General features: G+C 37.5%; 1 protein-coding gene across 1 annotated transcript; it reads right to left on the bottom strand.

The window, feature by feature from the left end:
- Positions 1-1,793: 1,793 nt before the first annotated feature.
- On the bottom strand, positions 1,794-23,570 carry LOC127095639 (pollen-specific leucine-rich repeat extensin-like protein 2). The gene is made up of 2 exons (XM_051034303.1): positions 22,917-23,570; positions 1,794-2,036 (listed from the first exon to the last, which is right to left on the bottom strand). The coding sequence occupies exons 1-2, from the start codon at positions 23,568-23,570 to the stop codon at positions 1,794-1,796; spliced, it is 897 nt and encodes a 298-aa protein (XP_050890260.1).
- Positions 23,571-23,885: the final 315 nt, after the last annotated feature.

Genomic DNA, 23,885 nt, shown 5'->3' with positions numbered 1-23,885 from the left:
GAGCTTCTGTTCCTTAGTATCTGTTGACAGGTATGAATGTCACAGCATTCAATAATCCTGTGTTAGCTAGTCCTGCAGTAACTACAATGTAGTTACATATACATGTCATGACATCAGTCAAGACATTAGTGTTTTACCATACAATGCAGCCAATTAAACACCTACATATTGTATTCTCGTGTGTTTCAGCTCTCTTCCTTGAGTGGTGTTCCATCCTTTATATAGGAGGATGAGAAGACCGTTGAATGATGTTAAAGTCAGAATTTTGGGTAATGATGGATGATTAATGTCATTAATCTTTGTGTTCTTTCTAAAGCAATATTTGGGGCACCATAAAATCCTTCCTAAATTAGCTTCTTTCCATAAGCGAATTTCTTCAAGGTTAAGCTTTCTGAATGAGAGGTTCCGAAAGTCAGAACCTTCATGCAACTTCAAAAGATGCTTGCTGCTGACTGTCTTTAGAGTTTCTCTTCACTTGATTTCATCAGAGCGTACGTCTTCAAATTTTAGAGTCATTCTTCCACTTCAGAGTGTCTGATGTCTTTTGTTTAGCTTGCGCTTGCGTTGATCAGAGTCAGAGCTTCTGCTTGCGTATCTTCTAATTGGTATCTTAGAACTTGATTCTGTATTTGATGAATGTTTATCTGACTGTTTTGATTAGAGTCCTGCATACTTAGAAAAATTTCGTTAGGGTACCATTTTTGTTTCATCCTTTGTTATCATCAAAATCTTAGAGATACATTGTAGAACTAAATTTTTTCTTACAATCTCCCCTTTTTTTATCATGAGAAAACAAGTCAGAGTGATGATGAAATAGTAAATAATATCTCAGAATTAGATAAGAACAAGGGACGCCCCCTGAGTTAAATCATCAGATTTCTCAGAAGTTCTTACCAGACCTTCCTTGTGTGGTAGTTGGTCTGTACCTTAGTTGTTATCCTGCATAACTTTAGTTTTCATAAATCATTAAGATATTAATGTTCGTAGTGCATTAAGAGGTTTAGATATGTATTTTCATCGGAGTTATTTTAGTTCTCCCCCTTTTTGTCAGACTCAAAAAGACATAGAAGGTAAAGCAAGAAACAGATATTCATATATAAGAGAGAAAGTTGGAACATATAGGCAGCAATGAAAGCATATATCAGAAAGCATAAGAAAAACATCTAAGAAAACAACAAAAAAGAGCCTAAGTGCCTAAGGGTTTGGAGGCGGAGGCACCCTTTGGAGCAGTTAAGTCAGCAGTTCTGAATGTTGTTGTTGACGGAGTCCTGGTGATCTAACCTAGCTCTCACAACTTATTGTTCCTTTTGCAATTCCTCCAGAGTTTTCAGTACCAAAGGGGAGAAACCAGAGTTAGATTGCTCCCCCTGAGTCAGAGCATCAGCGCTGGCCTTTGCAGCTATCTTTGCAGCAATATGTGTTGCTTCTTCAGCTTCGGCTTTAGCTTTTGCCTCAGCTTCAGCAGCAGCCTTCTCTTCAGCTTCTCTAATCCGTTGCTCTTCTTCCAAGCGAGCTTTCTCTTCTGCTTCCTTTCTGGACTTTTCCTCATCCTCTCTGAGCAAGCAAGCCTGTAGCCTTACTCCAGCGTCTCTAACAAAGTCGTTGTGGAATTGTTTAGAGAGGCCTTTCAGTTTGAAGGCTTCAGAGGTCATCCATTTAATCACTCGGTTCTAGTGGATCCTCACTACAGAGGGATCATCATTGATGCCATAGTTGACAGATAGAGACTTGATCTTCTCCAATGAAGACTCTGCAAATAAATTAATTGCTTCTTCTAAGGTGGGGAAGGCAGGTTATGTTTCAGAGTTGGGGGATGGGGATGATGGTGGTGTTTGGTTGGTGTCAACGGGAGTTTGAGTAGGGATGATGATGTCTTCAGAGGTTGGTATGGTGGGAATATCAAAGGGTGGTGGTGGTATTTGTGCAGGTGGTGTTATGGGTTGTTGAGATGGTGGTGTTTGAGGTTGTTCAGATGGAGGTGGATTTTGTTTTTCAGAGGGTGGAGAGGTGGCTTCTGGTTCAGGTTGTGGTGGTTTCTGTGAGGCAAGAGCATGCGCCTGAAGTTGGGCTAGTGTGGGGGATTGGGGTCAGAGGGTTTGGTGTCTGATGAGAGAATGTAGTATGGTGGGGATAAAGGTGTAGAAGAAGACGGTGAGGTGGTTTCGTTCAGCATTTCTGCTTCAGAAACGGGTAAGGTGGTGGTTACAAGATTGAATTTTAGAGAAGATGGGTTAGAGGATTTGAAGGTAGAGGGTGGTGTTTCTGATTGGGTGTAGATGGGAGTGGTTTGGGGAAGAGAAGAAGCAAGTGGCTTTAATTTAACAGAGCGAGAAGGAGGTAGAGACTTACTTGGAGAATCAGCTAGAGGGACTGGAGTTCTTGACCCAAAGGTTTCTCCTAATTTAGACTTCTTGGCCTTCTTTTACTTTTCAGAAGGCTCTCTCATTCTCTTCATGAAGTTTGGTGGATGCTCAAGCAGCTAATCCACATAGAACTCATAAATATCAACCCCTTGGCTTGCAAGGTCGTGCAGATAGTGTGCCACCACTTCTGGAGGGTCAATCTTGGAGAAGAGGTAGAGACTATTGGGAATCTTCCTCTGATCCTTGAGTGCTTCCCAGGATGTGTCTAGAGTACGTTTAGCTCTGACTTACTCAATCACCCCCATACTCTTCAGATTGCGGGCATTCAGAGGTATTCCAATGTCAACAGTGACATCCCCCATCAGATTGTGATGGATCAGGTGATCCACCAGCCCACTCTCGATCAGAACATCGGAGATGAGTCTTCCCAGAGGAATGTAGGTTCTGGGCTTCATATTATTTCTGGTATCCTTGACAAAATCTATGAGATACTTGAATAGCAGCGTTGGCAGGTTCAGTTTTAGCCCTTTGTGAATATAGTAAAGGATGCACTTCTGATCCGTATTGATGTAGTCAGAAGAGTTGGAGGCAAGGCGGTGATGGATGGTGCCAGGATGAACTTCATCCAGACTCGGAGGTTCTGGTGAAGTTCCTTGTTCTTGGAGTGTTTACCTCGAGATTTCTGTTGGAAGATAGTTGGGGAAATTTCCTGGGACAAGTACTATGCCTTAGGATTGATGTTGTAGATTCTTCTTCCCCCTGTCTTCTCCATGTTCAAAAGGGAGGCGATGGATTTCTTAGTGATTACCATCTTGACCCCTAGAACATATGAGACGATGTAGTGGTCATCTGCGTCTGTGAAACTCCAGAACTCCTTTACCAGATAAGTGTACACATGGTCATAGAGTCTCTGGAAGTAGGTTTCCCATCCTTGCATTCTTAGTAAAGTCTACCAGTGATTCTCACATCACTTCAAGCTTGTCAAAGGGTGTGGCAAGATAAATATGAGGTTCACGGTCTAGAATGTGAGGTTCTTTGTAGATTAGGGTAGAAACGACACCAGTAGTAGCAGTTGTTTGTTGAGAAGAAATGGGCGTTTGATCAGTTGATTCCATCTGCTGAGAATAGTTGTAGACGGATTATTGTTGAGCATCCATGAAGAACTTTGATGACTATGTTTGAAGAGTGAAGAACTTTGCTGAAGATGATGAAGAACTGATGAAGATGATGCACTTGAGAGAGAAGAGGGTTTGTGTAGGGCGTGAGTGTAAAAGTGTGAGATTGTGATAAGTGAAAAATCTAAATACACAAAGAGATGCATGTAAAACGACAACGTTAAAGGCAGTTGAGAAGTTATGAAATTAATTATGCATATTAACCAAGTTGACACGCTTAGGGGAGACATGATTACAGCCCATGATGGACGTCTAATCCCAAGTTAGCACACTGCTCGAGGAGATCTCAAGGGTCTGTCTCTTGATTTCTGCTAGACAGCTGTCTAGAAGATCCAAAGTCAAACACATGATGCCCCACGTGTTGATCTATCTGATATTCGGGAATACCAAGAGATTGGATCCTGAGGATTTATGATTCAGATGACTCCTAACTGGTAGAAGTATCCGAGTCAGATCCATATACTAGATATTTATTTCAGAGCCTTATTTTTGCTATTTCAGAGAAGCACATTTGGTTTATTCTGGGCAAATTTTCGATTTTTAAATGTTTCGGAATAAATGAGAATTTGTCTTCAGCGAGGGGTTTAATGAAAATATCAGCCCATTGATGGTCTGTATCAATAAATTGTAAGGATATTACCCCTTTCTGATCATAGTCTCTGATAAAATGATGTTTTATTTCTATGTGCTTAGCTCTGGAATGCAAGATAGGGTTCTTACTTAAACATATGGAAGCAGTATTATCATAGAAGATAGGAACGTTACTCTCAAAGATCTGAAGGTCTTCTAGTTGATTTTTCATCCAGAGCATCTGAGTAGTGCAAAGTGAAGCTGATATATATTCTGCTTTTGCAGTGGACAGAGCGATGGTTGACTGTCTTTTACTGGCCCACGATATGAGATTGTTTCCCAAGAACTGACAGTTCCCAGATGTACTTTTATGTTCCACTCTGTCCCCTGTATAATCTGCATCACAATAACCAGAGAGCTTATACTCTGATGTTTTCTCATACATCAGGCCAAGGTTAGGGGTTCCTTTTAGATACCTTAGGATTCTTTTAACAGCTATTAAATGAGATTCCCTAGGATCTGATTGGAATCTGGCACAAAGACATGCACTAAAAAGAATGTCAGGGCATGTAGCTGTCAGATAGAGAAGAGAGCCTAGCATACCACGATAGAGCTTCTGACAAACCTTATGGCTAACTTCTTCTTTCTCCAAAATGTAGGTTGGATGCATGGGTGTCTTGGCAAGTTTGCATTCTGCCATTTCGAATTTCTTCAGAATGTCTTTTATGTATTTACTTTGATATACATAAGTAGCTTCTGAAGCTTGATTGATTTGAATTCCCAAAAATAACTTTAGTTCTTGCATTAAGCTTATTTCAAATTCTGTCTGCATCAGCTTAGAGAATTCTTGACACACAGAGGGGTTAGCTGAACCAAAAATAATGTCATCAACATATATATCGCATATCATGAGATCATTTCTAATGTTTTTACAGAAGTGTAGAGTCAACCTTTCCTCTAATAAAGTCATGTTCCAGGAGAAAGTTGCTTAGTCTTTCATACCAAGCTCTAAGAGCTTGTTTTAGACCATATAATGATTTTTTCAATTTAAAAACGTGTTCTGGACATTTAGAATTTTCAAAACCTGGAGGTTGATGAACATACACTTATTCTGATATATAACCATAAATAAATGCACTCTTGACATCCATTTGATATAATTTAATGGAATGATTTGCAGCGAAGGAAACAAGTAAACGAATGGATTCTAACCTGGCGACTGGAGCAAAGGTTTCATTGTAGTCAATGCCTTCTTGTTGACTGTAACCTTGTGCCACCAGTCGTGCTTTATTTCTGACTACTTCTCCTTTTTCGTTCAGTTTGTTTTTGAATATCCATCTTGTTCCAATAATATGAGTTCCTTTAGGCTTTGGGACAAGATCACAAATGTCATTCTTTGAGAATTGATCCAGTTCTTCTTTCATTGCCAGAACCCATTCATTGTCTTGAAGTGCCTCATCACAGGAAGTAGGCTCGATCAGAGATACTAATCCTAGAGGAGTCTCTTCAGATACTTTGAATGTTGACCTGGTTCTGACAGGTTCATCCTTGTTTCCCAGAATCAAATCTTCAAAGATGTTAGGGCGATTTCTTGATCTTTTCTGGATAGTTGAGATTTCAGTTGCATCTGGACTTTGTTTCTCAGTTTCTTCTGATGCTTTAGTCTTTTCGTCAGAGCCTGCAAGAGTTATCTCCAAATCTGCAAGTTTCTTAACTAGCTTTGACTTTTCAGGGTCAAGCTTATCATCAAATCTAACATGTATTGATTCTTCCATAATTTTGTTTTCTGTGTTGTATACTCTGTAGCCTTTAGAGTATTCTGAGTATCCTAACATAATACCTTTTTGTGCTTTTGAATCAAACTTGTTCAAATGTTATTTAGTATTAAGAATAAAGCATGAGCATCCAAAAGGATGAAAGTAAGAAATGTTGGGTTTTCTTCCCTTACACGGTTCATAGGGAGTCTTCTCCAGAATAGGTTTTATAGAGATTCTATTCTGAATATAGCATGTTGTATTTACTGCTTCAGCCCAAAAGTGCTTAGCCACATTTGTTTCATTGATCATGGTTCTGGCCATTTCTTGGAGTGTCCTATTATTCCTCTCTACAACTCCATTTTGTTGTGGAGTTCTAGGGCAGGAAAAATCATGGGATATTCCATTAGAGTCAAACAGTTCTTCAAAGAACTTATTTTCGAATTCGCCACCATGATCACTTCTGACTTTGATGATTTTAGAGTTAAGTTCGTTTTGCACTTTAGAACAGAAGCTAGTGAATACAGAGTGAGACTCACTCTTGTGCTTTAGGAATTTTACCCATGTCCAGCGACTAAAATCATCAATAATGACCAGTCCATACTTCTTTCCATTGACTGACGATGTCTTAACAGGCCCAAAAAGGTCAATGTGAAGAAGTTCCAAAGGCTTAGAGGTGGAAACAACATTTTTCTTTTTAAAAGATGTTTTAGAAAATTTTCCTTTCTGACAAGCCTCATGTAGCGGTAAATTCATGATCATCAAGCTATGGATAAGCTAGACATCAAATAACAAGAGTCGCCACCGCGCTTTTATTGTTTCCAAGGGAAAAGGGAAAAGTACGAACAAAACCCAAGAATAAGAAGTTTTCAAATCAAAACTAATAAAATTCCAGAGATTACAGGTAAGGGTGTTGGTTACACAGAGGGAAGATGTTAGCACCCAAAGTGTCCTAGGTACTCCTAGGGAGCCCTTTCTTGTGTTCATATGTGTTTTTGTACAAATGATGTTTGCAAACAAATATAATGGGGGATGAGAAAAGAATTCATTAATTATATTTTTATGTTTGACAAGACCTTCGGACTTATGCCCACGTACCAACATAAAAATGAGGGATCAAAACCTCGTAGTTCGTGGTATAAATTTCAAAGTGGATGCATTGCTTTAAGTTAGGTTTGAAAGGCACAAAGGCCTAAAAATGGTTTGAATGAGTTAATTCTTTTTGGCTTTTGAAAATTTTTAAGTCAAGTATAGTTAAGTATATTTACAAGTTTGATTAAGAAAAGAAGTTTGAAAGTGCAATGGCATAAGGCCAAAGTTTCTAGTTTGCAATATCGTCTAAGCTTAGAAAAACAATCACAATCAAAGAAGTTTTTTAAAAGGAGGGAGACATTTTGAAATTAAACAAATGGGGAAGAGATGAAGAGACTAATCCTAATCACAAACTTAAAAGTTGAAAGCTGAAAAGATCTAACCAATGGGCTGCAATCCAATAGACAAGAATGTCATATAGAAACCCAAATTCCCTTGGCATTAGAATCAAGCAACAAATAGTGCATAATATATCAACTTGAAGAGCAAGACATCAAATAAATATAGCCACAACCAAGCTTAGAAATTCCATGATCTTCTTCAAATTTACCCAAGTAGCAGATGAATTTCAAGATGCCATAAGTCACAGGTTCAAAGTAACAGCTTCACAATGATCATGTTGCAGATGAACTCAAATGGATCTTCAATGATGTATCAGATGAAGTTTCAAGCTACAAGCACTTGGTTACATGAAAGTTAGCATTGGCCAAGTCCTTTGCATAGGGAGTGTTACCTAAATTCTAAGTCCAATAGTCTCATATCAAACCAACAATCCACACAACATATTTTTTAGGGTTTTTGTTCTTATTATGTACATTAATGGTCAAAGACCACACAAGCAAACACAATTTTCACAAACAAAATATATCACAAAATATGGTCCAAGTGGACAAAGTGAAAATGACATTAACATAAACAATTAGAATAGTATGAATAATGGAAAAATGAATAAGGCTTAAAAATAAAGTGCATTAAAAGTAAATGACTTGAAATTAAATGTTAGTTGTTAATGAGTTAGAAGTTAGTATTGGCTTTTGCTTTTGCTCTTTTGTTTAAGTCATTCTTTGGAGAACACTCAACCCACTTATCACAAGCATGGATCCTTGAACCAAGACATCTTTCAAAGGAAGGCAAAAAAGGCCAAGTTTCCACACAATACCATGAAAGATGAGAGACTTACAATCTCACTAACTAGAATGCTATGCCTTTTGTGTCAAAAATTTAGCGCTATGTTAAGCAATCGTAATTGGACTTATGTAGAAGTCACAACTATTTGAGGCCGGGCAATAGAATTTTGGTGTTAATGCATGTTAGAGACATAGTATGATGAACTATGCTCATGAAACATACCACACACAAAAAGAATATGCAAAAGTGGGGGCCTAATCTCATCCATACTTATGTTGATTTTGCAATCAACTAGCCTTAGGATATAGAGATATCATAGGTCCATGACATGAATACAAAAAGAATGGGGAATAAGATGAAGAGGGGGGGGGGAAATGGATCAAACTCAAATTGGACAAAGGAGGACTTTTACCAAATTAAGATCACTCATTCATTTTGGGAGATGGAATGTACATTCCATCAATCCCCTAAATCCAATGATCTTAACTTAACAAAGTCAAATCAACCTTGACCAAGGCCCAACAACACAAGTCAAACTTCCAAAGTCAATCGAAATGGCTCTACATAATTTATTTGGCATTTATTCAATTAGAAATACTAAAAATAATACATTAAATTAAATATGGTTGATCAATTTCCTAAAACCTCATCTAAACACCAAAGAAATGGCCATGAGATTTATCATAGGTCAAACAAGGTCAAAGGACCTTGGAGAAAAAATTTCAGAATTTTTTGAAACTTAAAAGTATTTTTAAATAATTAAAAATTATTCACAAAATCAATTAAATCATGAAAAATATTAATAATGATGCCAAAAATAATTTTAATTCAAAATATGGAAGAGGATTTTATTTTAAAAAATTTGGTGAAACTCTCATAGTTTTTGGATCAATATTAAAATTAATAAGAATTAATGAAAATCAAAGGAATCAAAATCAAAATTAAAAAATTAAAAAAAAACGTGGACCACTTGATCTCCCTCATTAATTGAGGTGGCATTTCAAGTGGATCTGAGCGCGCGTACCGTCATACACCAAGTCAAATATTCCACACGTGTGGTAATCACTTTGGACGCCTCAAATTAAAACATTTTAAAATGAATCAATGGTTCTGAACCGTGCCACATCACTGTCGGAGCCAAAGGCCGGTCATCTTCTCCGATGACCCTGGCCGGACTGGTTCAATCATCACCATAACATAAATGAAAAAGGAGGGCATGATATGAAAGATAAAATGGCGTAGATCACGAATATCACCTCAATTTTAACTAACTCCAAATATATAGAGAGATATGTGGAGTTGAATTTTGAGGTGTGTCAACTGAGTTGCTTCGATTTAACCTCAAAGCAACTCAATCTTCTTGTCTACATTGGTAGGACTTCAGACAACCAAAGATCCAAGAGAATTGATGAGAATTGAGTGAGAATCGAAGAGAAGAAAAAATCTGGAAAATACCTTCAATGTTGTGCAGAACTTGATCTTTCTTGCTTCAATTCGTGTTTGATCTTGCTCAGGTAGCTTGCAGAAGTGGCTTAGGATTGGTATAAAGCTTTGGATCCTGGAGTTTTTGAATCTCCAAACAGTGAGATTCAAACTCAATTTTCAAATGAAAATTATCAGGTTTTCCTTTCAAATGTGAGGGTTTCAAGTATGGAGGCAAAGATGGCGCGCAAGGGTCCTTTGAAATGAGCACACAGGGTCTCTATTTATAGCAAAATGAAGTGTTATTTGCACACTTGAAATTTTTTCCAAATTTGGCAATGTGAATGGCACGCGTGCATGGGCATGTACAGTCCCATGAAGCATCTCAATTAGATCCAAAATCCAATGAAATGAAGTCTGAATGAGGCTTGAATGGCAAGGTAAAGTTATTTGATCATTTAAAACTTGAATCTTGCCAACTGATACAGACCTATTTACACCATGCGCAGACCTCAACATGAAAGTTGTTTTTAATGTCATTTAGAGTAACTTTTCTCTTGGAATCATTTTCATATGATGAAAATTGTAGGAGATATGGTCTAGGGAGACCCAGTTTTGATCAGATGAATGCATTTGGCCAACCACCATCAACCAACTTGCTAACTTGCAATTCTCTTGACTTTTTAGGCTCATGGTAGATCACATATGTATAAGATGATGAATTTTGAAGTGTCCCTTGAGAAATTTGATCAATTGGTGAGGAAGCTTGTTGTAGAAGTTACTCAAAATACCCAGATAAACTAGGGTTTCCAAGGCAAACCAACTCCAAACTCTTGAAGAAATCTTGATCAAGATAACATGTAAAGATCATTGGGACTCATATGTTATGCTTAGAGACATTGTGGATCACTCCTTGGTTGTACTCTTAGAAATGAGGGTCTCAAACCCTAGATGTGATCATGATAGATCAATGGTGATCATGCCCTACCTACAAAAGAGTTAGGCAAATACAAAGACATATTTTTGGTATTTTGGTTAGTAAAAAAATGATAATATACAAGTATGATACAATCATATGGTGCTTGGTGATCTCTCCCAAAACAAACCCTATGAAAGAAGGGTAAGGAGGATGCCAAGGTATGATCCCAATGCTAATGCATATGATGAAATTGCATGAGGGATATTAGAGTCAAAATTCGGGTCTTACACCTCACACAGAGCATCTGAAGAAAACTTCAGTTTAGGTAGACCTCTTACTAACTCGAGTTTATTTAGATGAGATAGTTTTCTCATGCTAATGTGGCCCAAGCGTCTATGCCATACCCATTGCTCTTCGTGAACAGACATCAAACATTTTACATTTTGATCTTTTAGATTTGAAAGATTTATTTTGTAAATGTTGTTTTTCCTCTTGCCAGTGAATAGAATTGTTCCATTGTTCTGATTAATTTCTTTACATGTTTTTTGATTGAAGATTATATCATAACCGTTATCACTTAATTGGCTTATTGATAACAGGTTATGCATTAATCCTTCTACGTAGAGAACATCAGATATAGAGGGAAGAGATCCATTACCAATAGTTCCAGAGCCTCTGATTCTACCTTTTTTATTTCCTCTGAAACCTACGAAGCCAGCATCTTTAAGTTTCAGGCTTTGGAACATATGCTTTCTTCCCGTCATGTGTCGCGAGCATCCAGAGTCAAGGTACCATGACTGGTGTCTTAACTCTGCTGCATAGGATATCTTCAACATAAACAATCTTATCCTTTGGTACCCAGAATCTTTTGGGTCCTTTGTGATTAGTTTTCCCAGAGTTTCTTAGAACTTTGGGTTTTCTAGCATTAGTGAAATGTTGTGTTTGTGCATGCGTGTAGTGATAAGAGAAAGGAGATTTGGGTTTGTCATCTGTAGAAGTTTTATCTTCACTAGGACCATACCCTATTCCTCTTTTATTATTCTGACTAACTCCATAAATCATGGATGTCATTCTGCTTCTTTCCATCCCATTTTTCAGAAACTTTTGAAAAGATTTTTCATATTTATATATCATTGTGTTAGAAGTTTGTGGGGCTTGAGATAAAGCTTCTTCAAGTTTTAAACATTGTTTATTTATGGAGTCTTTTTCTTTTATCAGAGTTAGATTTTCATCTTTTAATTCTGAAACTATTATCTCAAGCTTATCACATTCTTCGATGGTTCCTTTAAGAACCCTTTTTAGTGCTTTAAATTTTTGTTTAAGTTTCTGATATGAGTTCAAAGATTCAGAAAGGCATTATTCAAGGTCAGAGCGAGAAAGATCAGAAAATACCTCTTCAGGATCAGACTCTCCATCTGATGTGTTTTCGGAAGTGGTAGCCATGAATTCAACATTTTCCTGTTCTTCAGAGTCTGATTCAGAAGAATCAGATCCATTGTCGTCCCAAGTGGCCATGAGTCCCTTCTTGGCTTTAAAGGAGCTTTTCTTAAAACTTTCTCTTCTGGAGCTTTCTTTCTTCAGCTTTGGGCATTCGTTTCTATAATGACATGTTTCCTTACATTCATAGCATGTTACCTCTTTGTTTGATTTTCCTTTAGAAGTTGATTCTGAGCGATCTCCCTTGGGTCTTGGTCTTCTGAAGTTATTATTCATTTTTCTCCAGAGTTGTTTTACTCTTCTGGTTAAAAGGGATAACTCTTCTTCATCGTTAGAGTCTTCCTTTTCAGAGTCGTCATTACCTTCCTCTTCAAATCTGGATTTTAGTGCTACAGATTTGTTCTTTCTTTGAGGCTTATCTTCCTCAAGCTCTATCTCGTGACTTCTGAGGGAGCTAACTAGTTCTTCAAGGCTGATGTTGTTCAGATCCTTTGACAGTTTTAATGCGGTGACCATGGGTCTCCACTTTTTTGGTAAGCTCCTGGCGATCTTTTTGACATGATCTGCAGTTGTGTAGCCTTTGTCCATAACCTTGAGTCCTACAATTAAGGTTTGAAATCTAGAAAACATTACCTCTATAGCTTCATCGTCCTCCATCTTGAAAGCTCCGTACTTCTGAATTAGAGCCAGAGCCTTTGTCTCTTTGACTTGTGAATTTCCTTCGTGAGTCATCCTCAGGGAGTCATGTATTTCTTTGGTTGTTTCCCTGTTGGTGATCTTTTCATATTCATTGTAGGAAATGGCATTCAGCAGTATTGTTTTGGCTTTGTGATGGTTTTTGAAGTCGCGCTTCTGATCATCTGTCATCTTGTTTCTGGTAATGGAAACGCCAGACTCAGATAAGGGAGGTATGTAGCCAATAGTAACTATGTCCCACATATCATCATTGTAGCCTAGAAAGAAACTTTCGATTCTATCTTTCCAATAATCAAATTTGTCTCCATCAAAGATTGGAAGTTTAGCATTGTAACTATCTCTTTCATTGGTGTTGGCCATAGTGTTTTTCTCACGCTGGATCTCTCTACACTATTAAGTGTTTGATTAGAAAATCAATAATAGAGCCGTAGCTCTAATACCAATTTAAGATAGAGAAAAACAAGAAAAGGGGTTTGAATTGTTTTGAGAAAATAAAACTTTTTGGAATTTAGACACACGCAGAAACAAATAAATTCAACACAGAATTTTATACTGGTTCGCTTGAAATTCAAAGCTACTCCAGTCAACCCGGCCAAGGTGATTTCGCCTTCAAAAAGGACTTAATCCACTAATCTTGAAAGATTACACGTGTAATCGTCTAAGAGAATAAAGATCTCTTAGCCCTCTCAAGTTTACAGACTTCACAAGTCACTTGAGGAAATTTCTTAACAATATAATATGATTATAGTAATGATTAGTGCTTCTAAAATAAGCAGAGATTACACAATGTAAGAGTAAATAATTATTTCACACGTTAGAGCAGCATCTCGTGTGAGAGAATGAATAATGAATATAGTGGAAGTATTGTATTCTCGTGTGTTTCAGCTCTCTTCCTTGAGTGGCGTTCCATCCTTTATATAAGAGGATGAGAAGATCGTTGAATGATGTTAAAGTCAAAATCTTGGGCAATGATGGATGATTAATGTCATTAATCTCTGTGTTCTTTCTAAAGCAATATTTGGGGCACCATAAAATCCTTCCTAAATTAGCTTCTTTCCATAAGCGAATTTCTTCAAGGTTAAGCTTTCTGAATCAGAGGGTCTGAAAGTCAGAACCTTTATGCAACTTCAGAAGATGCTTGTTGTTGATTGTCTTCAGAGTTTCTCTTCACTTGATTTCATCAGAGCGTACGTCTTCAAATTTTGGTTTCATTCTTCCACTTCAGAGTGTCTGATGTCTTTTGTTTAGCTTGCGCTTGCGTTGATCAGAGTCAGAGCTTCTGCTTGTGTATCTTCTAATTGGTATCTTAGAACTTGATTATGTATCTGATGAGTGCATATCTGACTGTTTTGATTAGAGTTCTGTATACTTAGAAAAAATTCGTTAGGGTACCATTTTTGTTTCATCCTTTGTTATCATCAAAATCTTAGAGATACATTGTAGAACTAAATTTGTTCTTACATATCTTGTGTGACTTACTCATCAAGTTTCTTCAACAATTGGTCAAATATATCAAGGGATACTTCATCATACATCATCTTATGCATATATGATCCTCCATGAGTCCAAAAGATCAAGATAATTTCAAGTTTGCAAGTTGGTTCAAAGAGGTTGACTAGAGAAAGTCAACTAGTCAAAACTGGGGTTCCCTAGACCCTGTCTCCTACAATTTTTGTCATATGAAAATGATTCCAAGAGAAACGTTACTCTTTATAACATTACAAACAACTTTCATGTTGACATCAAGAGCTAGTTATGTTTGGAAAGTCATGTTTTATGGTGAAACATTATAGGCTATTTTGTCCGTGCCCTAGTTAGAAGGTCAACTTCCGAGGACCATAACTTGCTCCATTGTTTTGAGATGAAGGCCATCCAAGTTCCATGATCAATTTCAAGATGTCTTATCTAACTTTTATTGTTTTAGAAATGTCAAATTCAAGTTGCAAGGGCATGTGCCAAGAGGAAACATTTTAGGTCATTTTGGGCCATTACCATTGAACAAGCAATTTTCCTCAACTTCTAAAATGCATAACTCCCTCATGCCAAATCCAAATGAGGTTAAATTTATGACCAAATTGAATAGTGATGAAATATATACAACTTTCATGAAGGAACCATTTTCATTTGAAGCTCATAGCAAAAGTTATTCAAAGTGGAAGAAGTGGTCATTTGACTTGGGACTTAGAAAAATTTCAATTATCTTTGATATCTCAAACTTCCACCTCAAAATTCATTATGATCCAAGCTTCAAATGGAAAAAATTTCAACATCAAAGTTGTTCCCCTTGATGTCACCTTTCCAAAAAGTCCAAGATCACTTCATAGGTTTGTTTTGGCAAGATTTGAATTCAATTGACCATTTCGTTTTGCATGCTTACATGTTAATGCTTTAGGATCCATTGTGCACGAATTGGAGTGTGATCACATAATCAATTGGGCCCAAATCATTTCCCATGCATCCATGCACCAAAATTTCTAAAATTGGCAAAATTCCAAAGTGTGTAAAAAGCAACTTGCTAGGCTATATATACATGCCGATTGTGATCAGAATAAAGATCCTTTTAGCCCAAGTTTTGAACCCTTGCATCCCTAGCCTCCATTAAAGGATAAACTTGAAGATTTCACTTGAAACCGAGTTTCATTTCTCCTTCTATTTTGAGATTGAAACTCCAATAATATGAGCCTCTCTTTGATCCATTTCACTTTCTACAAGCTTCTGGAGTCGAGCCAAGGCAAATTGGAAGCAAGATCAAGCTAAATTAAAGCTACCTGAAGGTTATTTTTCTCAAACTTCTCTTCTTAGATTCTCCCTCATTTCTTAACTATTTTTCTTGATTATTGGTTGTCTGAAGTCCTACCAATGTAGGCAACAAGATTTAGTTGCTTTGAGGTCAAATCGAAGCAATTCAGATCATGAACCTTAAATTTCAAATCCATGTATCTTTCAATATACCTGAAATTGGATGAAACGGAGGTCATATTCGAGCTCCTGAGCATTTTTCCTTTAAAACCATGTCCTTAATTTTCATTTTTGTGGTGGTTTGTGGTGGACCAATCCGGTGAGGTCCATCGGAGAAGATTACCGGAGCCCTAGCTCCGGTGGTGTGTTGGCACCTTCCAAACCATCTAATCCTTTTAAAATGTTTTAATCTTGGCCCTTGATTCTGATTACCATTTGTGTGGCGCATTGACTCAGATCTTTGGTAGAACGCACGCTTGGCCATCAGATATGTCACCTCAATTAATGAGGGAGATCTGATTGCCCTTGTTTTTTGGTATTTTCTGAATTTCCATTTAATCCACTTATTTTATTTAATTCGTTGAAATTTCACTTTTAATCCAAAAAATATGGGACTTTCACCAAAAATCTTTAAATATTTTTATCTTCCATATTCTGAATTAAAACTATTTTTTGGATTAATTTTGATATTTTTCATGAATTAAATATTTTTATGCATATTTTTAATTATTTTAAAATACTTCTAACTTTCTAAAAATTGTGAAAATTTTCGTCTAATGTTCTTTGACCTTGTTTGACCTAGGATAAATCCCTTGGCCATTTATTTGGTGTTTTGAAGGGATTTGAGGTTTTTCCAAATTAAAATGCATTTTAATTCATTTTTAAATTGATTTTTAATTGATTAAATGTTTAAAAATTATGTTGAGCCATTTTTATGGTCTTGTGATGTTTGACTTTTTGTTTGGGCCTTGGTCATGGTTGATTTGACTTTTGTTTGATCAAAACCATTGGATTTAGGGGATTGATGAAATGTACATTTCATCTCCTAAAATGAATTGATGATATTGATCAGATGAAATACCTCTCATGATCAATTTGTATTTCTATTTCCCCTCCCCTCTTCATCTTCATTCCTATTCTTCCCCATTCCCTCATTTGACCAATGAAATCTCTAATGTCTAAATGCTAATTGATTCATTAATGACCTTGTGTCAGATGAATCAACACAAGTCTGACTGAGATAGGTCCCTCCCATTTTCTTTAAGTGTGTGGTATGTTTTACGAGTTTGGTTCTTTGTACCAAATCTCTAACATGCATTAACACCTATATTTTATTTCCTGACCTCAGATAGTTGTGACTTCTACATAAGTCCAATTACAATTGCTTAACATAGAGCTAAATTGGACCCTCAAAGCATAGCATTCTAGTATGTGAGATTGTAAGTCTCCCATTATTCATGGCATTGTGTGGAGACTTGACCTTTTTCCCTTTCATGAGAGCTAGTGGCATACTTGGTGAATTATCTAAGTTGGAGCCCTTCTCATGGAAGATGTCTTGGTTCAAGGATTCATACTTATGAATGAATGGTTGAGTGTTCTCCAAAGAATGCCTTAATCAATTAAAACTCAACACTAACATTTGACTAACCATTTACTAACTCTTATTCATTATGCTTTTCCTTTCAAGTCATTTATTTTATGCAATTTAGATTTTAGTCGTTTATCATTCATTGCCATTTACATTTCATGCATCTTGTTTATGTTTAAGTCCTTTTTCACTTTGCTCACTTGAGCCATATCTTGTGATTGTATATATTTGTTTGTGTGTTTTGATTTTGTTTATGGTCTTAGGACCCTAATAACAACAAAAACCCTAAAAAAAACACTTGGTGGACTTTTGGGACTTGATCTGAACTTTTGGACTTAGAATTAGACAACATTCCCTGTGCTAAAGGACTTAACCAATGCCAACATCCGAGACTGAGCTATCTTTGACAGTGACTTTCATCTGATGCAAGACCTTGGGTGCCTTATATTCATCTGCTTCTTTGTCTCTGTGCTTAATTGTTATTTTGTTATTGCCTATGCCTGATGTTTGTTCTGAGTTGATCAACGAATATGGCATCTGATACATTAGAAGACACTGAAGACTACTAGCTATTGGAATGCTTGCTTGGATGTGGTTATCTTTATTTGATGTCTTAATATTTATGATGTCTTGATATTGCTTATTTCTTATTGCTTGATCAAAGTACAAAGGAAATGAGTTTCTATATAACATTCTTGTCTGGTGGATTGCATCCCATTGGTCAGATCTTTTCAACTCTTAAATTTTAAATTTTTGTTTAGGGTAGTCTCTACATCTCCTCCCATTTCTTTAATTTCAAAATCTCTCCCTCTTTTCAAAAACTTTCTTTGCTTATGATTTCAAACTTTGACCTATTTTAATGATTAGAAACTTCGGCCTTATGCCATTGAATTTTCAAACTTTTTCTTAAATCAAATTTGTAAATATACTTAACCATATTAACTTAAATTTCAAAAGGCAAAAAGAACTAACAACCCCATTCAAATTTTTGGATTTTTGTGTTATTTACTTAAATATTTGTTAAAATCAATTCACCAACTTTGAAATTTTTACCACAAACTACGAGGTTTTGATCCCTCATTTTTATGTTGGTACGTAGGCACAAGACCGATGGTCTTGTCAAACACAAAAATATAATCAATGAATTCTTTTCTCATCCCCACACTCCATTTTTCCTCAAACATCATTTATACCAAAAACACATGCACACATAAAAAAGGGCTCCCTAGGAGTATCTAGGACACTTTGGGTGCTAACACCTTCCCTCTGTGTAACCAACCCCCTTACCTGTAATCTTTGGCATTTTATTAGTTTTGATTTGAAAACTTCTTACCCTTGGGTTTTGTTCGTACTTTTCCCTTTTCCTTTGGAAATAATAAAAGCGCGGTGACGACTCTGGTTTTATTGACGTCAAGTTTATCCATAACTTGATGGTCATGAATTTACCGCTACAGACATCAGTAACTTCAAAGAGGTCTCCACTGAGTGGGGGATCTCATGTCAACTCTTTCAGGACTACTCCTTCAAAGCCAACATGACTATACTACCCTCTAATCTTAGATTGCACTCATGTTCGGGTTAGAACTTATCTCACCATTTAGAGATTACCAAGCACAACAGACAGAGTATCACACAAACAGTATATATAAACAAACATCAAATATACAAATATACACACAAAAAAAGTAGGTTAAACCCACTAAGGACTACTCCCCATCAGAGTCGTCACTTAATTTCTATAACGGTAAATTCATGATCATCAAGCTATGGATAAACTTGACGTCAATAAAACCAGAGTCACCACCGCGCTTTTACTGTTTCCAAAGGAAAAGAGCAAAAGTACGAACAAACCCCAAAGATAAGAAGTTTTCAAATCAAAACTAATAAAATGTCAGAGATTACAGGTAATGGGGTTGGTTACACAGGGGGAAGGTCTTAGCACCCAAAGTGTCCTAGGTACTCCTATGGAGCCTTTTTTGTGTGCAAGTGATTTGGTCTAAATGGTGTTTGATAAAAAAGAATGAGGGGGTGAGAAAAGAATTCAACAATTATATTTTTTGTGTTTGACAAGACCTTCGATCTTATGCCTACGTACCAACATAAAAATGAGGGTTCAAAACCCCATAGTTTATGGTAAAAATTTCAAAGAAGTTGGTGAATTGATTTTAATCAAAAGTTTAATAAGAAGGCAGAAAAGGCCAAAGTTTTGAATGGGGTTGTTAGTTCTTTTTTTGTCTTTTGAAATTAAAGTCAACATCGTTAAGTTTATTTACAAGTTTGATTAATAAAGAGTTTGAAAATTCATTGGCATAAGGCCAAAGTTTCTACTCATTTAAAACATGTCTAAGTTGGAAAACACAAACAAAGAAAGTTTTTGAAAAGAGGGAGAGACTTTGAAATTTAAGAAGTGGGACGAGATGAAGGGATTATCCTAGACAAAAATTAAAAGTTGAGAGTTGAAAAGATTTGACTAATGGGATGCAATCCAACAAACAAGAATGCCATATAGAAACCCATTTTCCTTTGGACTTTAGCAGGCAACAACCATAAGCAATATCCAAGCAATTATATGAAGGCCAGGGCATCAAATAAAGATAGACATAACATCCAAGCAAGCCTTCTAATATCTAGGAATCTTCGATGTCTTCCAATGCATCAGATGAAAATATCCTTGGAGGTGAACTCAGAAGCAATCATCATACATCAACAATAATAACAGTATGAAAAGTAAGCACAAAGTCAAAGTGACAGCTAAGTCAAAGTCAATCAAGGTCTCTTGTATCAGATGAAAGGTACATGCAAGGATAGCTCAGTCTCAGATAGTGGCATTGGCCAAGTCTTCAAAGCATCTGGAAGTTTCTTATCCTAAGTCCAAAAGTTCAGATCAAGTCCAACAGTCCACCAGGATGTTTTTTAGGGTTTTGTTGTTATTATGTATCTTAAGGTCCTTGAAATTCTAGTTATCAGACTTTAGATGTCACACGGGTTGTTATGACATCCAATTCTGCACAGACAGGAATTATGCAGAACTTAAACGTAAGTGCAGTAAATAACACAAGTAATTGTTTACCCAGTTCAGTCCAACATGACCTACATCTGGGGGCTACCAAGCCAGGGAGGAAATCCACTATTAGTAGTATCAATTCAAAGCTAAACTCACCCGTTTACAACTTATCACTTAATCCCTACCCAATGCAATTTCAATCTTACACTAAGATCAGAGTTCCTACTCACTCCCCCTCAATCACCTCAGTGATTACTATCTTTAATCAATATTAAAGACAAGTTGAAGTCACACTTCAAACAACTCTTGATTGTGCTTCACAGCTTTAATCAAGATACACAGCACTCACGCTTAAAAGCTTTGAGCGACACAACACTTACAACTCAATGAACACCCTATACCAAAACAATCATCAACGTGACAATGGCTTGGCTTACAAGATATGTCTAATACAAGACTCACAAAAATACAGCAGTGAAGTATGATGGACACACTTAATCTTCACGCCTCAAAATCCCCGAAACTAAATGAAGGAACGCCTTCCTTTTATATTGCAGTACCTGGGCTTTTGCACCTGTATTCTCCTGAATTTAAGGTCACACGAGTTCCCATAAATTCAACATTTAGGTTACTAACAAATAGGCTATTTGTTAGGTTCATTAAATGTAACTTGGTTGTTGATTTCCTGGTTTTTCTCTAAGTTGTTGACTTCCTGAATAATAGCCCAAGAAAAGCTGAAACAGAAAACTGAACAACCTACAATGTAGCATATGCTGTCAGGAATGAATGTCACGACATTCAGCTTGACATCAAGGTCCATATGCTGAGTCTATTTTTCCAGAAAACAGACTGTACAATTTTGCTGACCTGTACATGATCAAAATGACCATACTACAGTAACAGCTTACATTAATAAATGTTAAAGTGTCCAACTTAACATTTACACATTTGGCCTTAAGTTAGTTTTGTTATTCTCTTGAAGAACAAACTAAGTTACATGCTGAAGTATAGCAGAACACCACTCTGTTTAATGTTCAGTAGCTGCTGTCAATGATGAATGTCATAACATCCAATTTGACATTCAGTCAGTAGGCCTTATGCCAGGTCTGGTCTTTCCTTGATAACCAGACTGGAAATAAATACTAAGTTCTAACAGAACACCAGTTGTTCTATTCCTTAGTATCTGTTGACAGGTATGAATGTCACAGCATCCAGTTTGACATTCAATAAATCCTGTGTTAGTTAATCCTGCAGTAACTACTCAAGTGTGTCATGACATCAGTCAAGACATCAGAGTACAGTTAGATATTCTAACCTACAATGTAGTCACACATACATACCATGTCATGACATCAGTCAAGACATTTGTAACCAGCTAGTGTTTTACCATATAATGCAGCCAATTAAACACAAACTCCCCCTTTGGCAAATTTTTGGCTAAAACACTTTGATCCCCATAACAGAGTTCATAGCAGCGGAATCACACACCTAGCAGGAAATAATACTAGCTAATACACTCAGAGTGGCAGCACACTCACACACATGGAAGTTAAATAACAACTTCACAAAGCAGCACACATACAGAAGTTAAATCTAAAATCTAAGCTTCAACACACAGCAGTTGCAGGGGAGGAAGTTAAATAAAAACTTCACACACAACAGCATACAAGCAGAAGCTAAATACACACTTCATCACACAGCTGCAGTAGAGGAAAACTTCAATCTGTCATGAATGGGAACCTGTTTTAACAAAGTTTAACAAAGTAAACTTCAATCTGTCTTGGGGTATCACTTGTCACTCCCCCTTTTTGTCAAAAATGTTGCCAAAGCAACACCTTAAATTACAGATCCACAAATAGTAATTAGAATTACACAAATGACAGAAAACATACAAAGACAAGTATTTAATCCTCAGCTTCATCATCAGCCTCCTCTTCAGAGCTGGCCTCCTCCTCATCCTCAGAACTTTGCCTATCAGCTCCATCCGTGTCCTCGGCAGAAGTCTCCAATTGCAAGATGAGCTTTTCCAAAGCATGCTTTCTAGCCTCCAGCTCTTTGCAGGTCTCTCTGAGAACTGCAATAACAGCAGCTTTGCCTGGTTGGTTGCCAGTTTTGGATGTTTCTTCCGATGTCAAGACAATATCAGGGACATGCTTGCCCAGAAACAGTTTGTAGCTGAAAGCCAATGGACTCTCTCTTCTTCTCACAAAGTCATTATCTGTCAAGATGTGTGGAAATTGATTCAGCACTATTCCACATATGAGAGACGGAAAGGCAATAGGTCCCTTCACACTAAAACTCCCAGCATGCTTCATGGTCTGCTCAAAGATGTAAGTCCCATAGTCCACCTTTGCCTTGGTTCCCACTGCATAGATGAACTTTCCTAACATCACAGACACAGTTGACTTGTGATTTGTTGGTACCCAGTTGGCTGCTCCAACTTTGTGTAACATTGCATACTTTACACTTAGTTGACTGGCCACCAGCTTCCCTTTGAGAGGCCATTTCCGGACTTGCTTTGCTGTGATGACTTGACAGATAGTATTGTCAGTCACTTCAAGCTCTGGTTGCACTTCATCTGCTCTTCCCAAATACAGATTTATCACTGAGGGGGAAAAGGTCACACACTTGCCACGCACATAGACCTTTCTAAATTCTCTGGATTTCCCATCAGCACAATCCTCAGACAGATTAACAATGAACTCCTTCACTAAGGTCTCATAGCATTTAGGGAGTTGAGTCACAGTTCTCATCAGTCCTGCCTCTCTGATGAGATCCACAATTTCCTTACACTCCAATGCATTCTGAGCCAGTTCTCTCTCCAATGCCAGCCTCTTGTGGTATACATACTTCCACCTGTTAACACTGGAGGCAAAGTGGAAGGACACATTGTCAATAGGGACTTCTGGGACACTAGCAGCCAACCTGCTGGAAGACGGCTTCTTCCTGGACATGGATGTTGTGACATCACATGGGACATCAGATTCAGACTCCACCACCACAGCCTTGGTCTTCAACTTCTTGGGCACCTCTTTGCTCCAAGATTTTGTAGGTCCATAACCTTTCCTCTTGTGTGCACTCTCTGTCCCTGTTTGCTTGTGAGGAGTTGTCTCATCAACTTCCTTGGATGGAGACCTTTGCATCACTGTCTTTTTCCCTCTCCTAGTTCTGACTCTCTTGGCTATGCTAGGGATAACCGAGGCCAACAGTTCGTTATCACAGAACTCATCCAGGTTGACTGTGTCAGCTCTAGGGTTGGCCTCAACCTCTTGAGGGACACTTACCTTCTCACCTCTCACCTTGCTTACATGTTTATCATTCTTAGGACCCTCTTCAGGTAATCCAGACACATTCTGCCTTAACACTACTGCGGTTTCACGATATGCAACATCATCGGGAACGATAGTGTTCAAGGGAACGGAAACCCCAGGAACATTCCGATCACCGGACAGAATCTTAGTGACCATAGAGGCAATGGCATTGTGCACATACCTCGATCCTTCCTTGGAAGGGTTGTCCAGAGCGATAGCTGTGGAGATTCTGGAGACCGTTTCTTTTGGTCTTCTTGCATGGGGCGACGTTGCAGCGTTGACACTAACTTCCTCCCGGTTGGGGTTGCCAGACTCCTTGCTGTGAGAATCGGACACGGTAGTGAAGGAGGTGGTATCGGAATGGTGTGCCATGCTGAAAATCTCAGAGGGAAGTTGAACAGTTTCTTTGGAAGAGGGTTTGCACGAATGGTGTTTGAAGCGACGGAATGTGAAACGCTTTATGCAAGAGTAAGGTCTATTAGAACTTGACCACTCAGAGCTCACTATTTGTTGTTTAATAATTTGCTTTACTAAACAGTAGCTAACTAACTTCATTAGATGCTATAAATTTTCAGACGTACGCATTCCCTCTTTGCCCTTACTATTTTCACACTTAGCATCGTACAATGTCATGACATTCCGGGTGACATTGTACTCTGTCTGCATCAGGTTCCTCCATACCAGGGA

This window comes from Lathyrus oleraceus, chromosome 6, assembly GCF_024323335.1.
Source record: "Lathyrus oleraceus cultivar Zhongwan6 chromosome 6, CAAS_Psat_ZW6_1.0, whole genome shotgun sequence".
Classification (NCBI taxonomy): domain Eukaryota; kingdom Viridiplantae; phylum Streptophyta; class Magnoliopsida; order Fabales; family Fabaceae; genus Lathyrus; species Lathyrus oleraceus.
Note: the sequence above shows the minus strand (reverse complement) of the source record. Positions and strands in the feature narration are given on the sequence as shown.

Excerpts from the sequence above, each read along its gene's own strand:
- LOC127095639 (XM_051034303.1), bottom strand. The coding sequence starts at position 23,570 with ATGGCACACCATTCCGATACCACCTCCTTCACTACCGTGTCCGATTCT. Across the intron at positions 2,037-22,916 it reads CAAAATCTTGGAGCAAAGAG|AAACCACCACAACCTGAACC; the intron begins GTGCCCAAGAAG and ends CTTGCCTCACAG.